The sequence below is a fragment of the Heloderma suspectum genome, chromosome 6 (assembly GCF_057233095.1).
Source record: "Heloderma suspectum isolate Gila_16-S chromosome 6, 16-S_ref, whole genome shotgun sequence".
In the NCBI taxonomy this organism is placed as follows: Eukaryota; Metazoa; Chordata; class Lepidosauria; order Squamata; family Helodermatidae; genus Heloderma; species Heloderma suspectum.
The window spans coordinates 54,488,437-54,511,044 of NC_139463.1; the positions used below are offsets into that span (position 1 = coordinate 54,488,437).

Consider the following 22,608-nt stretch of genomic DNA (forward strand, 5'->3'; position numbering starts at 1 on the left):
GAACTGAAACTTGCAGGAGACCAAAACAAAAGTCTCTGCATCTCCAAAACACAAGTTGCTAAGACAGCCTTGTTCTGGAGCAGGTTCACTTCTGCTGCCTTTGGAAGGAAGCCCACGTTGACTCGGGAAGCAACAGAACTGGTCCGATTATGTGATTAGGGGAGAACATTTAGTCTGGCCCTTAGACTCTAGAACTAGATGTTTCTTAGAAATATTCTGTCTCTAGGCTAGTTAGACTTTAAACTTTTATCTCATTTTCATGCTGTCTGCCTGTTTCACCTAACTCTATATGTAATCCCAACATAATTCTGATTTTTAAAAATAAAACATGGACCCACTGGGTTGGGGTGTAGTGCCTAGAAGAGCCAAACAGCTTTGCTCCCCCAGATGTGCCTTCCTGCTCATTTCATGCTCCTACCACAGAGAAACCAGGGATTGTGCTGAGAAACCTTTGCCCGTGGTGATTGGAGGGGGCTGAGCATATTACCCATTTTGACCCTGAGAAGATAGGAGTCCTTGATCTCTTAGGAGACCCCAGTCTCAGGAGGGCACAAGTCTGTTCAGGGCCATGTGAGGGGGCTGCCTGAGGCAGCTAATTTTGGACATCATGACAGGGCAGCAAATGGTTAATTCTTTTTGTTGTCCTGCCAGGAAGGGCAGTTGTAGGCAGGCCTGTCTAAACGTTTGGGGAGGGCACCAAAAAAGTTGTGGGGGAGCAGTTCATCTGATCTGCAGGTCTTTTAAAGACATATTTGTACACCTTTTAATTGTTTGTAGAAAAAATGAGGGGGCAGAGAAAAATTAGGAGAGCCCAACCCTGGCTACTGGCCGCTCGTAGGACTTTCTTCCTCCTGTGCCAAAATAACTTGACCAGCCTTGAATCTTATGCACCTTGACTATTCTACTGCCCTCGTGTGCTGTTCTGCTGCCCTCCAGCAACAAAATGTCTTCTGATATCCCTGTGTCTGGTCATTACTGGGACTGGTGGCAGCTTCCTGTGCCTGGGATTCCCCTGTGGGCCAGTGGTGTTGTCACAATAACCACCTGCTGCCAGGCTACTATTCCTGCCCTGGTTTCCCCCGGGCTCTTCTCCCCATCTCTTTTGCCCCCCCCCCCATGGATCCCTTTCTTGTGGGCCAGGGCCTTGATGCAGAGGAGCCCCCACTGCTGCCTCTGCACTGCTGCAGAATGACACCTAAGCTCTGCCACGGTGTCTCTCCCTTTTCCTGATTGTCCCTTTTGTCTTTTCCTTTCTTGAGCCCTGGTTTTAGAATTTGTGGCGTAACTGTGTTTTTCTCTAAAATGTAGTGGCATCCCATCCTGCTTCTCTCTTTTCTAAGTCATTCTTATACCCTTTCAGTGGATGGGAAGGTAAACCTGAATGAAATAATGAAGTCTCTTCGAGGTATGCGGCAGCTCCCACACTCTGATGGTAAGTGGGGTCTCTGATACAAAGATGATAACATGGATATATGCAGTTATGGGTACCTACACAGCTTGGGACTGCAATGCCTGATGGAGCACCTCTTCTGACGTGAACCTACCCGTACTCTCCGTTCATCATCTAAGGTCCTCCTCTGGGTGCCTCCCCAGAGGGAAGCTTGGAAGGCAGCAACGAGGGAGAGGGCCTGCTTGGTGGTGGCCCTCCACCTGTGGAACAATCTCTGCAATGAGGCCTGCTTGACGCCAACATTATTGTCTTTTCGGCGCCAGGTTAAGACCTTCCTCTTCTCTCAGGCATTTGGCAGCACATGATGAGTTTTTAATTGGTCCTGGATCTATCTTTGGTTATGACTGATTGTTCAAAGTCGTCTTTAGCTATGTGTATATTGTCTGTGTTTTATGTAAAAGGCTTTTAAACTTTGTATATTGTATTTTAATGTTTCAATCTCTGTAAACTGCCCAGAGAGCTTTGGCTGTGGGGCATTACAGAAATCATCATCATCATCCCAATATGGGCCTGAATTTTGCTTCTCTTTCTATTATGGCAGTAAAGTAATCAGTAGAAATCAATTAACTTGGACCAAGTTTAATTTGAGCCCAGACTTGGAGCATCTCTACACCAGCCTAAAATCCTGCATTTATAACGGGGCTTTCTGCTTCCTTTTTAAATTCAGGATCACAACGACTCCCTTTTTCACATGCTTCCTTTTCCCCCACCCTCCACCCTCCTTCTCCCCGTATCTGAGTCTTCCAGAACTTTCATTGTTCTCGCCCCTCTTCTTGCCGCTTTACTCTTCTCACGGAGTTAACTGAAGCGAAACACAACGGGGTAATTTGATAGTTCATTATCTGCAATCTATTTAAAAACGGAACAAAGGGCATTTAGTGCAGGAGGCGCCCTGGAGGGTCACGGCGTCATGTAAAGAGCCTGCAAACTTCTGTGAAGGAGCCATCTCAATCACAGGATAAAAGCCCAGTCTGAAGTAGCCCTTGGCCCCTGGATTCAGTTCTAATTGCTAACCTCATCCTTACAAAATGTGGTAAGTAGCAAGGCATTTCTTCTGAGTACATGCAGAATGCATGGTTGTTCAAACAGCCCACAACTTGATACTTTTCTCATTTGTTTAATTACAGTGATGGGTTCACACAACACAAGAGTGATTAATAAGTCACAGAGGCTTATTAACCACCCCCATGCATGCTGCCCGATTTACCGAATTACCCTTGCCAGGTGCAGTATCCGAACCCAGTGAGGGTGGCTGGCTGGGCGGGCTGCTTAACCAACCACCCAGAACCATGGTCTGTTGTAGGGTTGCTGGGTGGTTTGTTCACCACCCATCCATCCATGCTTGGCAGGTTCAGACGTTAGGACAAGCTGCACCCTGCGATGGTAATTAGGTAAATAGGGCACCATGCAACCAGCATGCATGGGGGTGGCTAACAAGCCACAGTGGCTTATTAACCACCCTTGTGTCATGCGGACCAGCCCACTGTGTTGAGGTGTGTTGAGGCTTTCATGTGCCAATGAACGGTATGCTGCTGCAGCCATGAGCCTGGAGTCCTCTGGCTCCATGTTATGCTAGGGATGGACTGAAGTTACCTGCAGGTAGATTTCCTGTTACCTCTAGCTACTTGGCAAAAGATTCAGGACAGACAGAAGAAGGACTTTGTGTGATTAGTGTAGAGAATTTGCTGCCACAAGATGTAGTGATGGCTACTAACTTAAATGGTGTTTGAAGGCTATGAGGCCAGTTCATAGAGGACAGAGTGTTCAGTAGCTCTTGGTCATGGGAACTAGATGGAACCTCCAGATTTGGAGGCCCCTGAAGATTAGATAGTAGGGTCAACAGTGGAAAGGGGCTATTGCTTTCATACCCTGCTGGTAGGCTTCCCGGAGGCATCTTGTCAGCCACTATGGAAACAGGATGCTGGGTGAGATGGTCCTTTGGTCTGATCCAGCAGGACTGCTGTTATGTTCTTACATTGAATTTTTTGGATTTTGCAGAGACTTGACATTTCTGCTAGGGCTTTGTGGGCTAATTAATTCTACCGTAGCCTCTAAAGTCTGGCCTTCCATCCATTTTCCCCTGTCTAGGTTCCCAGGGGGATATGGTTGCTGTGGAAGACGTAGATTCCCTTTTGTCCAACATGGGGATCCACTTAAGCAAAGAGCAACTCCAAGAAGCATTGAAGCATGTGACAATGGATGGTGAGTATGCCTGGGAAGAAAGATGTTTCTGTTAAAATCCCTGACATCTTACATTCCAGAAACCATGGATGATTGTTTATATCAAGCAGCCTGTGTCTGTGTCCTGCTTACTAGATCACGATGAAATGATTTCATTGCCTCCCATTATCTCAGAACTTCAATTCCTCCAATGCTAAGGATGGGTATAATACTGTCTCACCTTACATATTTCTGAGAGCTAATAGGAAAAGACCGTGCAGCACTTCTGCCTATCCTAAAAAAAAGATAAATGATATTATTTACATCAGCATGTTTTCACAGCCAGATAAATGGCAGAAGCAGCAAAGGTAAAGTTGATCATTGAACTGTTAAAAATGTTATGTGGTTTTGCATAAACACTTGTTAGAATATTCACCCGTGCGTTCCAGTTTCCTGTTCACGTCTAGCACTGCAAAGGGGTCACTGCTGTTTGGGGGGGGCGCGGGGGGAGAGATCAGGCTAGGAAATACTTGCAGTCCCAACTGGGATGGAATGCACACCTTGACAAAGAGGCAGGCAATGGGGTGGCACATGCAGAGAAGGCTCAACAGCGCCACTGCGCCCAGTGCCTCGTGAGACCAGGCTAGAGCGACCAGCAGGGCCTCCACCAGCGAGGCACCCATCTGGTGCCTCTTGCTGAGCTCCGCCCTCGTCCCTGGAGGAGATGTGTCTGCAGCTCAAGGGCGCATACTCTGTTCTGTGGAGCTGCAATGTTTCTGGCGGCCCCTGGGACAGGTGTGGTGAATGTGGGCTCCCAAGAGCTGAAGGTGTCTCTGAGGAGGAGGGGTCCGTGTCTGGGGACATAGGCAATGAAATCTCATCAAGCTCAGGGGATGGAGCCATCACAGAGCCGGGCTTATCATATAAGGCAGTATATAACTGTTAATAATAAACACATAATTCCCATCATCCCCACCCAGCAGAGCCATTGCTGGCTGAGGATGATGGTAGTTGTAGTCAAATAGATATACTCTTCTTGGCCCTCAGATATGGCACTCGGTCGGAGAAGACTGCCCTAGACTATCTCAGGAAACAGATGCTGAGGCCACTGCCCTGCCAGCAATTTCTGTAGGGAAGGAGAAGGAGGAGGAACCCCAGAGACCCTTGGGGCACTAGACACGATGCGGAAAGGCTGGGCTGGTGGCAAGAGGGTGGCCGGCAGCAGTGTCCGGCAGTGCTTAGCAGGAACAAGTAGTTGGCTACTGGTGTCAAGATCACTGATGAATAGCAGGCAACCAATGGCCAAGCTCGACATGAAGTGTTTCCCAGTCTCTTTTTTAAAACTTGCAGATTGCCGGGGGTGGGGAGGTCAAAACTGAAGCAGAAGGGGGCTGTTTAATCCCCACCCTGCAGGCTGTTTGTGTGCCAAAGAACACCCTTCCCAAACCGCCTTTCTTCCCGCAGGGGAAAATATCCATGCATCTTGAATCCACCCCCACCCCACCCCCACCCCACATCATGTGTGGGATAGTAACTTGGAGGAGCCATTTTGGATCCACAGCTGGTTGAGCCACCATACTCAGCAAGTGTTAATGAATGGATAATCAGCGTTCCAGACCGCTTGGAGAGCCCCCATGGACAGAGGGGGCACTCCCCTTCAGACGTCGCCCTTCACATGCTGGGATATGTGAGCAATGACAGAGCAGGGCTGGTTGGAGCACTCCCCCTCCTCGCGTGTTTAGACAACACACTTCCAGGAACGCCTGAACATGGCTAATGTGATTCTCCCACATCACATCTAGTTTGGCCCCCAGAGAATGTCAGAAGTAAGATCTGCAGCCCCAGAGATGACATGGTGGTAGCAGACAAGTTGCTTCAACAAGGTGCTAAGCTAAAGTGAGGCCTTATATCTTGGTGCAGAGACCTTCATGTCCACCTAAGCCATACTTCTCAGTGAAGACTGCCATGGGCAGCATTCTAGTTGGAGCCTGGCACTCTGACTCAACTTGCTGGTCTCCCAGATAGGTGAGGGTTCAAAGAGAAGTTGAAAGCTCTGGGTTTAGGCAGCCCATCTGGGTGATCAGAGCCACTGTCTTCAAAATCTAGGTCTCTAACTGTGACTCCTCCCCCCCCCCTCCGCTTCTTATGTGAGTTAGCAGGCTCTGGCTGAACTTGGGGCATCCAGCAATACCTTTGGGTTTGCATCAACAGTTTAGGCTTAGAAGTCACTGTCTTGGAGCACAGTCATGACAGATACTGCTGCCATTTATAACTGCGAAGTTTAAGAATTTGAAAAATTCTTTCTCTCCCCCCTCAACACACACACACTCCTGCTTTAGTTGCTTTCTGCACTGTAGATTGCCAATCACATCTATCTCATATCTCAGTATTTTGCCCTTGCAGAAAATGAGAAGGTGAGCATGACTGAACTGATGAAAAGTGTGGTGAAGACCCGGAGACAATCCCAAGCTGACAGTACGTGGGTTTCATTAGTTGTGTTAGAAATTTGTTCAGGCAAACTGGCAGCGTTTGGAGAGAGTACCTGTGCCTAGCAGGGCTAAAATCAGAGGCAGAAATTAGATGATGAGGAACACACTGTCATGAAAGCAAATGTGATAAACAAAGGGCAGCTTTGTTTATCTTAGAACTGGGTGCATGTCATGATTCTGCAAGAGCACAGAATGTGGCAAAAGAGGCAGGACTCGCTTTCCAAAGATTTTTTTTTTTTAATGCAGGGTTTCTAGCCCTTATGGTTAAGATAATATACTTGACACTGAAAGGCCTTCTGACATGTCAGAAACCAGAGTTCTTTCTAGAGGTCAGAGGGGGTAGGGCATCACATTCCTGCATAGCTCCTTGCATGCCCCTAGTTTAGCAAGTCCAGAGAAATTATGCAAAACTATCAAAATACAAAAGAAAAAATATGTAAATTTGTAGAATTTATATAGATTGCAGTGTTCCACTCTTCTTGGCACAGAATGTTGATTGTCCAAGTTTTTAATTTTATTTTTTTATGACGGGGTATCACAGTTCTAAGCTGCTTTAGAAGCATTGTTAACCAAGCAGGGAAACCCAGAGCCCTGTGAATAATTTCACATTTATCATTTCTCAGGGGATCGGGTTCATGTCCGTAACCTGGATGCTGTTCTGGCCAACATGGGCATTTACCTAACAGATGATGAAGTCCAGGAAGCTCTGAAATATGTAGCTACAGATGGTGAGTCGTTTGAACACTTACTCATACTCCTCTTGAGGCTCACATGGATGCAAAGTACCCAGTTCAGGCAGAAGATACATGCTTCCCTTAAGGATTATTTTTGTGACCCCACAGGCTACAGCTGAGGCCCAAACAGCACCTGGTAAAACAGGGGGCTTCCAGATGAGGCTTTTGCGGTGCAATCCCCCTGCCTCATCCATGGAATTTTGCAGGGGGCCAAGACAACGTTGTCTTCTTCTTGTAACCCTCCTGCGTTTTTCCCCACCGCTGCTTCCATCTTTTTCTTTCCACAAGAAGTCCGTTAAGGAGTAGAGAGGAATAAATGCAGAGGGCCTTTTGAGTGGTAGCACTAGGAGCACCCTCACTCTTGTGTAATCGTGTAGAATAAACAAACAAAATAATTTCTCCCATAAAAAATACATATAAGCATTCTTGGTAGGCTTTGAGTTTCAACAGAGGCTTGGTAGGGGCTACTTAATTTGTCCCCTTTGCCCTTTTCCACCCCTCCACCTCCCACTGCTCATTGCCCAACAGAGGGGAAAACCATGTTCTGCTTCAGCAGAGGCCAGCCTATTCCTCTGGGGAGCTCACTAGCACGGCGTGGAAGCAGCAGCAGGTCTCTCGCATGGTTTGTCCCACACGACTAGTGTTCAGAGGTACATTGCCTCTGAACATGGAAGTTCTACTTATAGTCCAAGCACCAGTGTCACATACTTAATGTGAGAAGGTACGAAAGGTTTGACTATCTGGACACCTTACAAATGTTGTGGCATCTCCAAACCTGCCTGCCTCATGAGCAACTGCTGGCTGGGGCATTTAGGGGACTGTTAATTAAATCATAAGGTACATGTCTGAAACAGGTATACGTAGACAGAAATCACCTTCCTGTATCTTAAAATATTCAGTCTGACTGCTTCTCATAGGGCCAACCCCAAATCAGGCCTTTTAATATGGTCAGAATCATAACAATTTCCACTGTACTGAATTAAGTAAGGAACTGATATTGCAGCTCCAGAAATGTACTGGTACTTCTCTTTCTTGGGCTTACTGTGGAAAGGAGCCGACATAATCACCAGTAGCCACCAGACAGCGAACCGTGGAACATCCTGGCAGCAAGATTGATAGGAGTGATGTCATTCAAACTAGAGACACACGACATTGTTTTAGCAAGAAGTTGTACCTTGTTGTAACACATGGGCATATGAAGACATTGAAAAATGTCCAGTTGGCATTGCAGTGAAAAGTATGGCTGTGTCAATGGGAAGATCCACTATATTCTTACATGTCCTGGGCACAGTGTCAGTTCTTGAAAAAATAGGGACTGAATTACCATTTGTATCGCTTGATGAGCAGTGGGCCACCCCAGAAAAAATGACATTATTACCACAGCTAATTACAGGCATTGCCTGGGATATGATGCCTGTGTCAACACTCTTGATGGAAAGCAGAACCCATCTCCATGACACAGATGGTGTCTGTGTTCAGAATGTTGTATGGGAACCCTGAGAATGTCTTGCTTTGACTGCAGCAGACTCTGAGTGCAGGGCTAACACAGAAGCAGTGCAGTGAAGCCAGCAACCATTCAAGCACACAGTTTTCTATCCAGTGGAGTTCAGACTTAGGACAGGAGTGATCCAATTAACAGGCAGAAGTCAGAACACAGGCACCCAGTCAGATACATTACACAGTCCAGAGACAGATTCAATAGGGAGTCCAAGCATCAGGAACACGGAACATCAGTCACAGGGCAAGGTCCAGGAGGCAAGGTATGTGGCACAGGAGCTGGAAAAACGGTGTTGTTCAAATGCTGGCTAGGTCTACAGGGAAGGCTTTTAAGCCCAAAGCTTGCTGAGCCCCACCAGCGCTCAGCTGCAGTAATCAGAGCTCCAGGTTCAGAGCCCTACTCTTGAGGAGTCATTTTCTTCTGTGGAGTCCTTTGCAAGTGAGCACGCCTTCTCGCAAGGGCCCTACTGGCCTGCTGCTAGATGTGACCATGCTCCTGGGGGAGCATGGTCACATCAGTCTCTGCCTCAGTCAGTCTCAGAGGCAGAATCTCCTCCTCTGACAGTGATGGACCTGCCACCATCACCCCGGAGGGCCCAGGCTCCTGCTGGTCTGGTGGCAATACCTGATTTGGGGTGCCCTGGGTCTCTGGGGGCTCCTCCTCTGAGAAGGACTTCTCCAGTGGAGTCATGACAGAGAAGAAGAAACTGTTGACACTTCACTAAATCCTTCAATAGTAATGTGTGTGTGTGTGTGTGTATTGTTTAATAACAAAAAGGAAGAGAAGACCTCTTACAGCTTCTGGTTTGGAACTGGAACCATACAGGAATACATTAAGGGTGCTTCCAGATGGATGGCTCCTAGCGCTACCAATGGAAAGACATTGTGTAGCTATTTGTCTTTTCCTCCTTAATCTTACTTGATTTGTTCTGGAAAGAAAAAAGATGGAGGATGTGGTGGGAAGACACAGGAGGGTTACAAATGGAAGATGACAACATCTGAAACCCCTGTAAAAGTCCATGAATGATGCAGGGTGATTCACAATGAAAACCTTGTCTGGAAGTGTCCCAGAACTATCAAGGGATAGATTTGCACCACTTGTTGATGGCAAAAGATCTGCAATTCTGGATAATTATGAAGTTTTCATTGTGCTTGACGCTATGTGGATGATGTCACTGGCATTTAATTCAGAAGGAACTCCAATGTAGACAGGTTGGAATTCCAGAGTTTTGGTGGATAAACTTCCCCAAAAGAAAGCCGAAGCCATGTATTTCCCACAAATCAGTCAGTTCCCAACATCAGGCTGTGGCAGAAAAAATTAAAAGTTCCCACAAAATAGCTGAGGAGTGCCAGCAGAGGCACGTTATTGCGATGTATGATTTGGCTATTGTGAGACTTGCACTAACAATAAAAGCAAACAGAAGTCCTAAGTTTGACAGGTTGTTCCTAATGCTTGGTGGATTTCATGTCTGCCTGGCATATATCAAAACTGGACACTCCATCAATAAAAGTTCCTGAATGAGACAGAAGAGCCAACACTAGCTGCCATGTCCAGCAGTATGCAATTTCTAGAGTAGAAATTAGACAAGCTTCACTTGTCTAATTCTAAGGAATGATAACTTCAAATAGGCTCTGGTGCTGTTCTTAATTAAAGCATGGAAGTCTGAGTCTCATAATTGCATGGAACCCTAAAAAGTTGCAAATTTCCATACTGCAAATTGTAGTACGTAATGCAGTGAACAGAGAGCTCCTTCTAATGCACCCATTAAGAGGCAGATTTACCACCAATATTACCTTGAACCTCACCAGGTAATATTGCCATCCACCACAATGACATAGATGAATGTTTGGATGGATGTAGGCCTGCAGGCAAAGAACAATTTGAGGTACACAGGTGTGAGAAAGCTAGCAGACTCACTGAGATCGTCAGTGTGCAAATCCCTATCTGGATTTCATTGCTTCACTGGATGTGACTACACAGCAGCCTTTTCAAGAATGTGGAAGATTCTGGAAAGAAATGAGAATGCACAAGCTACTTTTTCTTTATTAGGGCATTGGAGCTAGAGTACAAGGGGAGAATATGGAGTTTATGTTGGGGTTTTCTGTGGGGTTGCATGTTAATTGTTTTCAATGTTTTCATAATTGAAACAAACAAACAAACAAATAAATAAATACAAAAGTATTCTTGCAGTAAAAATAATACTTTGACTTCATTGCTAAAATAGTTAATAATTTCATGAACTACGCAAATCTGCATAGTTCCAATTAAGTATATGGAAGTTGTTATGACTCTGATAATAATTAATGTTCTGATTTGGGTTGGCCCCACATAAATCAGTCAGATTGGGTATTTTAAGGTACAGGAAGGTGGTCTCTACCACCAAATGATACCAGTTTCAGCCATGGATGTAATTAGCAGTCCCTTTTTGGAGGGGCCAGAAAGGGGGTGCGCGCCTTATGTACACTAGTCCTCAGCAGATGCTGCTTGTTTCATCCATGCACCTCATAACATATTTATTGGCTCTGAAAAAGGGGTTGGGGGGATGGGGGTGGAGGTGGCGCACCTTAAATGCCCCAGCAGTTGCTCATGGCAGTTTTAGAGATGCCGGAATGTTTGTAAGAGGTCCAGATAGTCAAACTGTTTGTATCTTACGACGTAAGTATTTTGACACAGCCTTTTAGGCTGTTAGTTCTCGCAGCTGGTAGCTATGTTCCCACTGTCTGCACTCTGCCTCCAGCTTTCTCTTCATTTCCTTCCAGGGATGCTTGGAGAAGTGTCCCCTTCTCTACGGCTCAATGCCTGTCCTCCTTTAATTCACTGCTCAAGATCGACTTCTTTAGCAAAGTCTTTCCTGAACGTTTTTCCTAGCCTAAGTTGCTGGAGCACCCACTGCCGCCTGACACTCACCTAGGGCTGCCCGCTGCCCAGAAAAAACACATCTTCCCTGACCTGCTCTTTTGCTTTTAACAGCAGCTTGATCAGCAGCTTGATCAGCAGGCTTTACACAGCATGGATTACCTGCTGATTCCTGCACATCAAGGTGCAGATAAAGACACGGCCACAGTGGCTTGATGAAAAGTTGGAAACTCTCATCCTGGCTCCCCGCCGCTCGGTTGTCAATCTCTTTCTGGTTTCTCTCTCCATACCCTGCATTTCTGTCATGCTTGTCTGAAGTAGATCGTGTGACTTGCATGTTCCATACAGTTCCTAGTGTGCCCTGTGGCTTAAATAATGGTATTGGACATTCTGCTTCCCTGTCCAGCTGAGTGGACCACTTTCCCCATCTTATCTTCCAGAGGATGGCAAAGTTAACCTGAATGAGTTCATGATGGGAATGAGGACTGTGCAGGTAATAGCAGGTGCAGAAGGTGAGTCTCTGGGGCATTTTAATTATGAAGGGCCATGGCTCAGTGGTAGAACACCTGCTCTGCATGCGGAAAGTCCCAGGTTCAATCCCAAGCAGCCCCAGGTAGAGCAGGAAAACTCTGCCTGAAACCCTGAAAAGCCGCTGCCAGTTCATGTCAACAGTACTGGGCTAGATGGGACCCAGGGTCTGACTCAGTATAAGGCATCTTCCTATGTTCCTAATTATGACAAAAGGAAGGATAATGAGCAGTTACTGTCCCATCATGGTTGTCTCTATTAAGCTAAAGGAATCTGGACTCACATTTCAGAGTTTTCGTAATGTCCTTGCCAGTGGCCCCAGGGAAGGGTAAAAGCTCAGGTGGAGGGGACAGAATGAAGGGCGCAGGCTTTCTGCATGGCTTACTGTTCATGTCCATCAGACACCACCCCTGAGCCACTAGGCATGGCCAGGCTCTTTCCCCGGCCCGCCAGATGCTGTCCTCTGCCCCAACCAGGGTCCACTAGGGTTCCTCTCCTCACACCAGGCTCTACCCTGATCTGTGAGGGACTACTAGGGATGTTGCTGATCATTCGAAAAGGAGGCCTTGAAAATGTGTGTGCCCCTGTTCAAATGCTGGCATGCGTTTGTGAGGTGAGCAGGGCTCTGCTCATTGCCTGCTGAGAGCTGCTGTGCAGGGCCTTGTTTGCCTCAGAAACGTAGTGGTGAAGCACTGGGGGCCAAATTGCATATCCTGACAGAGAGAGAGGGGAATGCTTCCCTGCCTCTTTAGCATTTTTGTGAACAGCAGCTGGGGTTGAGGGTGATTAGAGCCTCCGTGGAAGGCTTTTAAAAAATATTTTCCCCTTTCATTGTTGTTAGTAAATGAAGAAAACTGCTATTTGCCCTATTAGTAATGGGAGAAATAATAACACTGTGTGTGTGTGTGTGTGTTTTCATTGGAAATAATTCATTGGGAAAGGTTTAAATAAAATCCCTCCTCCCATGCCATAGTCCCATGCCATTGGGATTGTGCCCCCTGCCCAGCTGCTACCTGCAAGAATGTTGAAGAGGCACAGATGTATTTAAGCACCTCTGTTGTGACATATACTTTAGCCCTCACTTGCTAATTCTTTTGGTCTCTGTTTTAAATGAAGCCATTATTGCTGTATCCTTCTTCATGTATGAGCTGGTCCTCAATGGGTGCAGAGCCAGAGAACTGCCAGGCCGAGGGAGCTGGAAGTGCTAGATTAAGTAGGGTGAGGGGTCCAGTCCCACCCATCTTGCCAGTCAGGTGTAGGCAGGGTGAAACGTCAGGGCCTGCACCTGACTGGCACAGAAGGTTGAGTCTTGGAAAAAGGCAAGTGGTATATTCCATGCAGGAAGGGTTTGTTGTTGATCCCTGACTGTAAACCTACTGGGCAGAGAGTGTCATTTTTGCATTCTTCTGTTTGGTATCTATATGACGCAAAATTTCTTTTGAATAATTCTAATATAAAATTAGCCTAAAGCTTTGTTTGGTCCAGCACCATGCCTCCAATAGTAAGCCTTGCAAATAAGACCACAAAAATCCTTACCCTGTTAGTCATTTGTGCCCCCCCCCCAGGGGAACGAATTTCTGTAAAGCTTCCTGCCTAGTTTCCGTGGAAGCAATTATTTCTTGCCAGAAGCCACCAAACAAGTGATTATTTACAAGCCTGTTGTAATAAAGTAACAGGTAGCTTGTGAAGTACAAAAATGGATCATTGCATCTCGCTGATTCCTCCTGCTAATTGATCTAAGGGAAAGTGATTGAGATTGGCAACCTGAGTTCCACTCTGGCCAGAATGGGTATCCACCTAACAGAAGAGGACATGGAGGAGGCTTTGAAACACATCACTCTTGATGGTGAGTTGCAAACAAAAGGGCTTATGAGGCAGCTAGGAGAAAGCCAGGAAGCTTTGTAGCTTCCAGACATGTATATAGCAGGAAGGAAATAGATTCTTGTGTGGCCATTCTAGCATTACATTTAATGTGCCTTTTCCCAAACCTGGGCATTTATTCCTTGTATCTGGAGAAATAAACCAGTCCTGAAAGTTGTTTGTTAAACTGGCCTTTAATTGGCAAGCACCTGACCATCTTACAAGTGAATCTTAAGGAGCATCCAAAGCAGCCCTTGAAGTGCACCCTCAGGACTGGGTCCAAGAATAGGGCTGGCAGAAGCCAAGTGGCGTGTGGGACTGCGGAGCTTTCCAGTGGTTCTAGGATTGGGGCAGTATTAATTCTGCGAGGGTACCTCCTCTTGGCTGAGGTGCAGGGCTTGCCAGCAAGAATGATACCAAGGGAAGGTGCTTCTCCTCAGCTCCCAGACTGGCCCTGCTTGGCAGCAGATTTCTCACATTGCTCATATCAAAGCCATTGCAAAACTGTTTGACTTTTACTTCAGCAACTTGTTTCTTTTGTGGGATAGAGGCACCTTTTTAGGCAGGGACACAAGCTGTGGTTTGGTTGTGCCCTGAACCCAAAGCCTGAGGAAAAGTGCGTTCCTGAGAAATGTCAGTTTTTCCTGTCCTGGCACAGTTTCCCATGCTCAGCTACTCCCCCTCCCTCAGTCAGGGCTAGAAAGCTGTTGGCTCTGAAGTAAAGGAGGCCCATATCACCTCCCTGCCTTCAACCTGGGAGAGAAGAAAAGTAGCTGCTGAAGTAACCCATCCTTCATGCCACTCAGTAAAACTCATGGCATTCGTCAGCACCACACAAAGATGAATGCCATGTTGAATGTTGTGGACGGAGGAGACGACAGCAAGTGATCTCCTCAGTCCCAACTGAGGGGCCAGCACTCCACGCCTGCTTCGTTGGCTTTGCATCTCTTCAGCAGCCACCAAGTGACATGCAGCAGCAGCTACAGTCCACAGATGCCCAGAGAACACAGAGCCTGCTGTAAATAATACCCCCAAAGGGTTCCATGCGGCCTCTCCTGTTTCCTGGTCCCCTTTTAAAAAAACCCTCAGTACTAGCAGTAGGGTTGGTCCATCCTGCTTTTCCCTCTCAGTGACTCAGAGAGGCACTTTGGAGAAGGACAGTAACCCTCAGTCTCTTCTCTCCTGAGCAAACAGCTTCCCCGTTCCCTTTATGAAGCACAGGATTGGAATATGCAGGGCCAGATTAAGACATGCTGAGGTCCTAAACCATGTCAAGTTTCAGAGGCCCCAATATCATAAAAAATAAAGAGAAAAACATGTGATTGTCCAGCACATGAAATATATACAGCATACTTATTTTTCTCTAGAAGCTTTTGAGTAACCGCTTTGATTTCTCAAATAAGCTATGTATAAAACGATGCAGATTGGGGCAACTCCTCCACCCAACTTCACATATACACTGATGGGATTTGAGATGGCAGTGATGGACCAAGAAAGAGATCGTGGGGTTGTAATGGATAGCTTCATCCCATGAAGCTGTTTTGTGGGAGATTCAGGACAGATGAAAGGAAGGACTTCTTCACATGGCGCGTAGTTAAACTATGGAATTCACTTCCACAAGATGTAGTGATGGCCACCAACTTGGATGGCTTTAAAAGGGGGTTGGACAAATCAATAGCTACTAGTCCTGATGGCTATATATTACCACCAGTATCAGAGGGACTATGCCTCTGTAAATCAGTTGCTGGGGAACATGAGCAGGAGGGTGCTGTTGCACTCATGTCCTGCTTGTGGGCTTCTCCTAGGCATTGGGTTGGCCACTGTGTGAACAGAATGCTGAACTACAATAGGCCTTTGGTGTGATCCACCACAGCTCTTCTTATGCTCGTACAATCTTGTGTAGTGGTAGTGGGTGAGTTTCCAGGGTTTCTCCTTCTACAGTGGTTAGATGGATAAGATATTACATTCCTTGTCCATTTATTCATGGATAAGAGATTGTTTACCAGACTGGGGTGATTCCCCACCAGAAGGCATTACAGCCCGTTCTGTGAGAGGGTCTGTTTCTTCTGCAGCTTATAGGACTTGCTTGCCGTTTAACTGAGTCAGTCTGTTAGGCAGCCACCTAAAGATCCGTCTGTCACATTAATGCATTCTGATGTTGTTTCTAGCAAGGGATGGGATATAATCCCACGCTTGGGATGAACAGCTTTTCTACATCCAAAAACTACATACTGCCCCACCCTGGAACTCTTGGAGGAAGGAAAATTTGATTTTGCCATAAATTTCTCTTAGGGGTTCCAGGATAGGGCAGTCCTTCCACAAGGAAGGAAGGGGGTGTGGGGTGGGGGGAGAGAGAGATGCATGAGTGGCTTTTGTGTCATTGTCTTGGGATCTCTGAGATTATCAGCTTTGGACTGGGATCTTTGCGCGTTCCACTGGGTGTGCTTCCTTCCACTTTGTTGGTGTGTCCCTTGGTGCATTTATACCACTGAATATTTTTTTTCTTGTGTTTTTATATATAGTTTTCACTTGTGAAGGCTTTCTTCGATGCTCTGGGTTAGGTCTGGGATCTGAAGGATGCCCTTCCTTTGTTGTAATTCTTACAAGAGGACCCTGCTTCCCCTCCAACCTTACGACTTCCCCATCCTAGAACTCTGAGAATGGAAATTTACAGTATATTTAACCCTTTCTCCTATAATAAGACATTACACACACACACACACACCACTTAGGGTGGTCCATATGGTGGCTCGGGGGGTCTCTTCTGCATCCAAACATTTTCCACTCACAAGCTGGCCTGTACCGAAACCTGAGGGCAAGTGTTGTGGGTTGGAGGATGGGCTGAAGGATTTGCTCATGGTCCTCTGGCATAAAGGAAGGAAGTTGGGAGGGGCTGAAGGTGCCCGCCTCTTCTTCCCTCCCCGCATTCCAGTTTCCTCTATGCACCCCATTCTGTCTGAATGTTTGCAGGAGATGGCAGAGTGAACTTGAAGGGCATACTAGAGAATGTCATGCTTCTGCAGCGGCCTTCCAAGCTTGAAAGTGAGTTGAATTGCTGGGGCAGGTATGGGTGTCTTTTAGATTGCGGTGCCCCCTTGTGCACCTTCAGAAATAGGCAGGAGGTTTCTCCCCTTGCTACGGGGAGTCTAGGTGACCCTACCCACTGCTTGCTCCTCTGTTTCTCTTCCTACCCCATGCCCCATCCCAGCTGATGGATTTATTTATTATAGATTTTTTTTTACCCCACCTTTCACACAGTTCCCTGGGTGGTTTACATAGTCAAAGAGTTATGGTAAAAATACAACAAAGCAATAAAAAGAACACTAATCATGCGATAAAAACACCAGAGACTAAATGCCACATAAAACAATTCTCAGCAGAAATAAAGCAGGTTAAGTTTAAAATGTTAAAAGGCCTGGGGAAATGAAGTATTCACCTAGTGTCAAAAGCACAACAGAGTCAGTGCCACTGAGAAGGCCCTCTCCCCAGTAGCCACCTGCAAATGACCTCGGCTGAAGATCTCTGTGTATAGGCAAATACTTCAGATATCCTGATCCTAAACCATGGAGGGCTTTCAGGGTTAAAATCCAGCACTGGATGATAGGTGCATCCAGGCTTTCTCTGTGGCTTCCATCTCTGCAAAACCCTCCCTAAATCCCACAGCCCATTCTGAGGTTGTAGGGAGCCTATTTCTTTTCATGGTTTCAAATACGGAACGGGGAGGGATTGATGTCACTCAAGGCTCTTGTTGCATTGTTTTCTTCTGAGATAACAAGCGTTGAAGTCTTGCTTTGGCCTGTGATCTGCTGATATATTCAAAGGACGAGTTGAAATTAGTTGAAAGAAAAATAAAAATCCGCCTTTCATATTGGGGCAGGTAGACAGGCATGGGCCCCATCTCCATGGCGCCCGGCTTGTCCATCGCATCGTTGGAGCTGCGCAGCTCCTCTGCTGTGGATGCTCAACAAGCTAGATATATGGGGTGAGTTACCCTGCAGTTTTGCTGCAGCACAGGAGCCCAGCGAGCGCTGTTGCCACCTCCACGAGCAACTGCGTCACGGTGGCACAAAGCGCTGCTTCCCTCTCCCATCGCAACTGTGCCCCTCTCAGCTGAGCACTGGCAGAGAGGGGCGCAGCTGCTCTTGGTGGCAGGATGGGAAGTGAGAGGGAAGAGAGGGGAGGAGGGAAAAGGCATCACACTCACTGCCCACCCTACGTCCACCACAAACCGTGATGTCACCCCAAAGGATGGTTAGACAGCGCACCCCGCGAAAAATTTGGAGGAAAACTACACCTTGGAAATCCGCATTTTCCAGGCGGAAGCCACAGAAGACTGCGAAGTGGTGAGTGCGTCGTCTGTGCCGAGGGACCTCGTCTAGCACCCACCCCGGGGTATAAGCCAGATGTAGATGCACCCAAGAACAGTTGTTATAGTTGGTGGCTGCAATTCACAGTTCTGTAAAGAAACATGGGGTGAAGACAGATGTCATCGAAATAGGGAGCTTGCAGTGTGTCCCTCAGCTGTGTTGGGACCAGCCAGTTTTGCAACCAAAACGATAGTCATACATACCGATGTGCTAAATGTTGGCATAGCCATTGGTCTTGCTGATCCTTACTTGGCTGTCTGCCTTTTTTTGTTTTTAAAGCATTGCCTTATTAAATTATCTGTTCATTCATCCCCCTATTATTTTTTAAAAACAACTATTCTTTTTTGTAAATTGCTTAGGAGATTGTGGTGAATGAGTGTATTGATATGGGTTCCTAATTCTGTCAGGTCCCAGCCAAAACAGATTATTTTGACTACCAAGATGAAACAAGGCAATTGTGCAAAAGGATGACAGTTTATTGACAGAAAATAGATGCAGAATATACATGCAAAGACTGTTCACACCTCTTTCCAGCTAATCAAACTGTCACAGCTGGGTGTCTATTGGAGTCCCCAGGATAGACAGAAGCTGTCCCTTGAGCCACAAGTTTCTCCAGAATGGAGAATTGTCCCTTGAAGAGAGAGCCCAAAACTAGCCTGCTTGATTTTATAGGTTTCTCTCTCTCTAAGCTCAGGAGCTGAGAGGCAGTGCCCCTTCCCCCTCTTAAAAGAAGCAGGGGGCTCCCCCCGAAGGTGCTCGAAGCATCCCAGCTTGAGAAACTAATTGCCTCTCTTAAAAGAGAGGGGCCCCAACATTCTAGCTGTTGGGAGCAGGGAGTCTCCCAGCTCCCATGTGAGAACCATGGCAGCACACTCTTATCTCTTTAACTGGGCAAAGGCCTAGCAGTGTCCAGATGTTGACATATGCAGCTGTACTTGCTCGGAACTAATTAAGGCCTGGTATAAAAGGCCTGCTTACTTAACCATGAAGCTGATGGTTAAGCCAAATCTCACAGGTCTACTACCAGCATACAATAACCCTGTGAAGTTCACTTTTTTGCTTATTAACCAACTCACTACAGTGAGTGTCTGCTTTGGTAACATTGCAGGTGGTAGCCAATAGATGCTATGCACATCCCACATCTTCTGCAAACTTGTAGAACCTTTTTTCCCTTTCCAGACGCTGGCCCTAGAGAGGATAAGTAAGCCTGAACTGAATGCAGTGAGGCTGTTCCATAACATGCTACATCTGTATTCTCCCAGTGACCCGCAAATGGCCACGGATAACCAGCATAGGGGGTGTGGCTTGAAAGGTGCTATGTCAGATGACAGTGAAATATATCCAAACAGTTCCTCTGGGCACAGGAGCCTGCAACAGAGTAAGGGTTACCAACTGGTTTGTCAGTCTCTTTTTCTAGCTGTTGCTTGTAAGATCTGCATCTACCATGACAGACTGATCTTCTCTCCCAAGCTGCAGGAGACAGGGTTGATATTCAAGACCTAGAAAACATCCTGGTCAGTGCAGGCATTCATCTCACAGAAGAAGAACTCCAGGAAGCATTAAAAAACACCCCAGTGGATGGTTAGTATTAAGTTTGATACAGGAATTCTGGGAAGCTGTTGAGATTATTTGCAAGCTCAGAAGATCTGGCATTCAGCACTGAATGAACTCCCCCACCCCAAATGCCACAATGTGAATGTCACAGATTCTGTGATGCAGGCATAAGAAGTAGAGTTTGAAAAACTTCTGTTTTTGAAAATGTATGCATATATTATCCAGTTTGTGTAATGGTGGATAAGTTTCAATTCGGAATATGTCCTTTTTATGGGTTGTGTTGGATACAGAATGTGAAGAGGGCAGTTGTATTTCAAGCCAGAGGAACAGATACTGGAGAGTAGAGGGGAGGGGAGGGCATGTGGAGGAATGTTTCTCCCCCTCAGTTTCTCATGGGAATGGCAATTTTGAAAACATAATGTAACCCTTGGGTTGACACCCAGGACTGGGTTCAGTGTCTAGGGGTTATTTTCCCCTTATTTTTAGTTCTTGCTCAAGCCCCCACTCAGGAAACCTGGGACTCCAATTTAGATGTGTGAGTAGCAACCTTCCCCCAACACACAGTCCAGAGATATGTGCAAGTAATGGTATTTATCCAAGTCAGCAGTCAATCAACAAGAGATCAGCCGCATTAACCAAAAATACCTTTTAGTCCCACATGTCCCACTTTCTCCCAAGGACTAGATGTGCCAATGGATGTCTCTGTCCTTTGGCCTTACTCACAGTTACTCCAGGGATGTGGCCAATGAGTGGGGATACTCTAGGTACATAATTTGAGAGTGTTACAATATCTGGCCCCTCAGGGGTGCATTGCAGTAAGGGGCTCCAACGGGCAGGTGGCAACAGGAAGGCAGGCACAGGGCTGGAGAGCCGCAGTGCAGGGTCTGCACTGGGCCGGCCGGGGAGCTTCAGGGACTGCAGCTCCAAGCCAATGGGGATTGCTAACCCAGCTAGGGTTAGAACAGCACTACTAGGGTTGCTCTAAGCCTCCCTACCTAGAAGGGGTTTTAGCCACAGAACAAGAACCCACTTATTAGTGATTTCCAACCAATAATGATTAAATTTAGGAACACGATAGCAATGGTGTACTCTGCGTGGGAATGGCTCAGCTCTACAGTACTTGTAGTAGTAGTAGTAGTAGTAGTAATGGTAAATAGGAAACAGCTTCCTGCCAGCAACTATCCCAGCTCTTCATTTTGCAACAGGAAAATATAGCTCCCAGCCCCATATGCTCTTCCTGCGACCTCTGCTCTTCAAGGGCCACGTTAGGTCGGGGCAAGCCAGCACCTAATCAGCACCCATATTGTGGGTGGCTGACAAGGAAAAGAAAACCCCAAGTGTCCTGCCCAAACAGCCCTTTTGTTTTTCAGCTCATTTTAACAGTTACAGTAAAACATATGAACAACTCTATCCAACATGCAAATGAGCTCCTTCATGTCTTGGCATGCTGGGCTGGTTGGCTTCCTCAGCACAGTCTGCTTCCACCACCTGGTGGAGGATGTTCTTTTCTCTACAACTTTACATTTTCCCAGCAGCAAGGAATTTGACGTTTTGGCAAACCATGCGCACCCCACCCCCTTAGAATGGGCATCCAAATTCCCACAGATTTATAACAACACTTTGAGGAGGGTATATAGATTTATAGCTTGTTATACCAAATTCATCATATGTCAGTTTCTTCAAGGGTCTTATTTCTCTGCCTGACCTTCTGCTATGATATGGAGCTGTTTCCTCCTCACTAACAGAAACTTGAGTCAGTGCAGGCACCTGGCTTCCTAGAGTCATTTCATTTTCTGCTGCTGGACTCTCAATATCAGACTCTTCCATGGGACAGTGGGAGATTCTGGTACCATCTGTGGCATAGCAGCAGCCCCAGCTTCATTGGTTCTGGGAGGTGAATGGTCCTCTGTGTCCATAGCTGTGCCTGAAGTTCTTGGGGAATCTAGAGATGATGCTAGAGGAACGAAAGTCTCGGCTTCAGCATTTAGAGCACTAGATGCTTCTGGATCCTGTGCTGCTAGTCCAGGCTAGGCGCCATTTCCCACTGCAGAGCAACTTTCATCATTCTCCTCCTATTCTGAGTCACCCTATTCTTCTGCATGCTCCGGAACACTCAGTGGCCTAAGTCTTCACACATTTGACCGTGGTCGAGATGCATCTCTCCTCCCTTGTCTCTTAGTCTCAGCTGGTACAGTGTCAGGCATGCCCACCAACTGTCCTACTAGGAGTAGGTGGTTTCTGTGGAGTGTTTTCATGGGTTCAGTGCCATTCTCTGGTTTTACCCTGTATACAGGAGGCTTTCCCAGCTTTTCTTCTACAATATAGGGCTGTGCTTTCCACCAGTCAGCCAACTTGTGTTTCCTAGGGACACCCAAATTCCGAAGCAGTACCAGATCTCCAGGTAGCAGTTGTTGTGCCCACACCCTTTCATTATAACGGTGCCTGTTCTGGTCTGTATTTCCCCTGGCTGTAGCAATGGCAAGTCGATAGGCTTGTTGGAGTTGTGGCTTCATCTGCGCTACATACTGAAGATGAGTTCCCAAGTCGTCCTTGTCTCCAGAGACCCCGAAGCACAGGTCTATGGGCCGTCTGTGCTCCCTCCCAAACATCAAGAACTAGGGAGTAGACCTGTGGAATAATTTTGTGTAGCATTGTAGGCATGCACTAAAAATGCAGTGTGCTGACTCCATCGTGATTTCTGTTCAGGGCATAAGGTGACCAGCATATTCAGTAAAGGGTACTATGGGGTAGTTCTTGACTTCTTGATCCCTGCCAGACTCAGTATTTCTTTAAGCAAGCGGCTCTCAAACTCGGGCCCTTGGTCTGAATGGAGCTTTTCTTTAATGGTAGCCTCATCACATTTCTCTGCTATTTGGGTGACCAATATTGCTTTCATGGGATCCATATTCATACCCTTACACCAATTCTCCAGAAACGGCACTGCCACATTTTAGATTACCGATTACACACTATACAATGTTTGAAACTCTAGTTTACCAGTGCAGAATGAGGGAGGTCGCTACACAGACCTATCTCACCAATTTGAAGGAATCCCAGACCATCCTCCACAAATGTAACCTTTAGGTTGGCAGCCAGAGTCAGGGTCAGTGTG

At 46.7% G+C, this 22,608-nt stretch overlaps 1 protein-coding gene across 1 annotated transcript in view; it reads left to right on the plus strand.

Moving 5' to 3' along the window:
• EFCAB13 (EF-hand calcium binding domain 13) overlaps positions 1–22,608 on the plus strand; it is a 236,485-nt gene that overhangs the window by 158,623 nt on the left and 55,254 nt on the right. The window contains exons 42-49 of the mRNA XM_084808226.1: positions 1,361–1,432; positions 3,539–3,652; positions 6,014–6,085; positions 6,723–6,827; positions 11,628–11,699; positions 13,457–13,561; positions 16,546–16,617; positions 19,413–19,523. Coding sequence (XP_084664352.1) covers positions 1,361–1,432; positions 3,539–3,652; positions 6,014–6,085; positions 6,723–6,827; positions 11,628–11,699; positions 13,457–13,561; positions 16,546–16,617; positions 19,413–19,523 — 723 coding nt within the window. The remainder of the gene's footprint in view (positions 1–1,360; positions 1,433–3,538; positions 3,653–6,013; positions 6,086–6,722; positions 6,828–11,627; positions 11,700–13,456; positions 13,562–16,545; positions 16,618–19,412; positions 19,524–22,608) is intronic.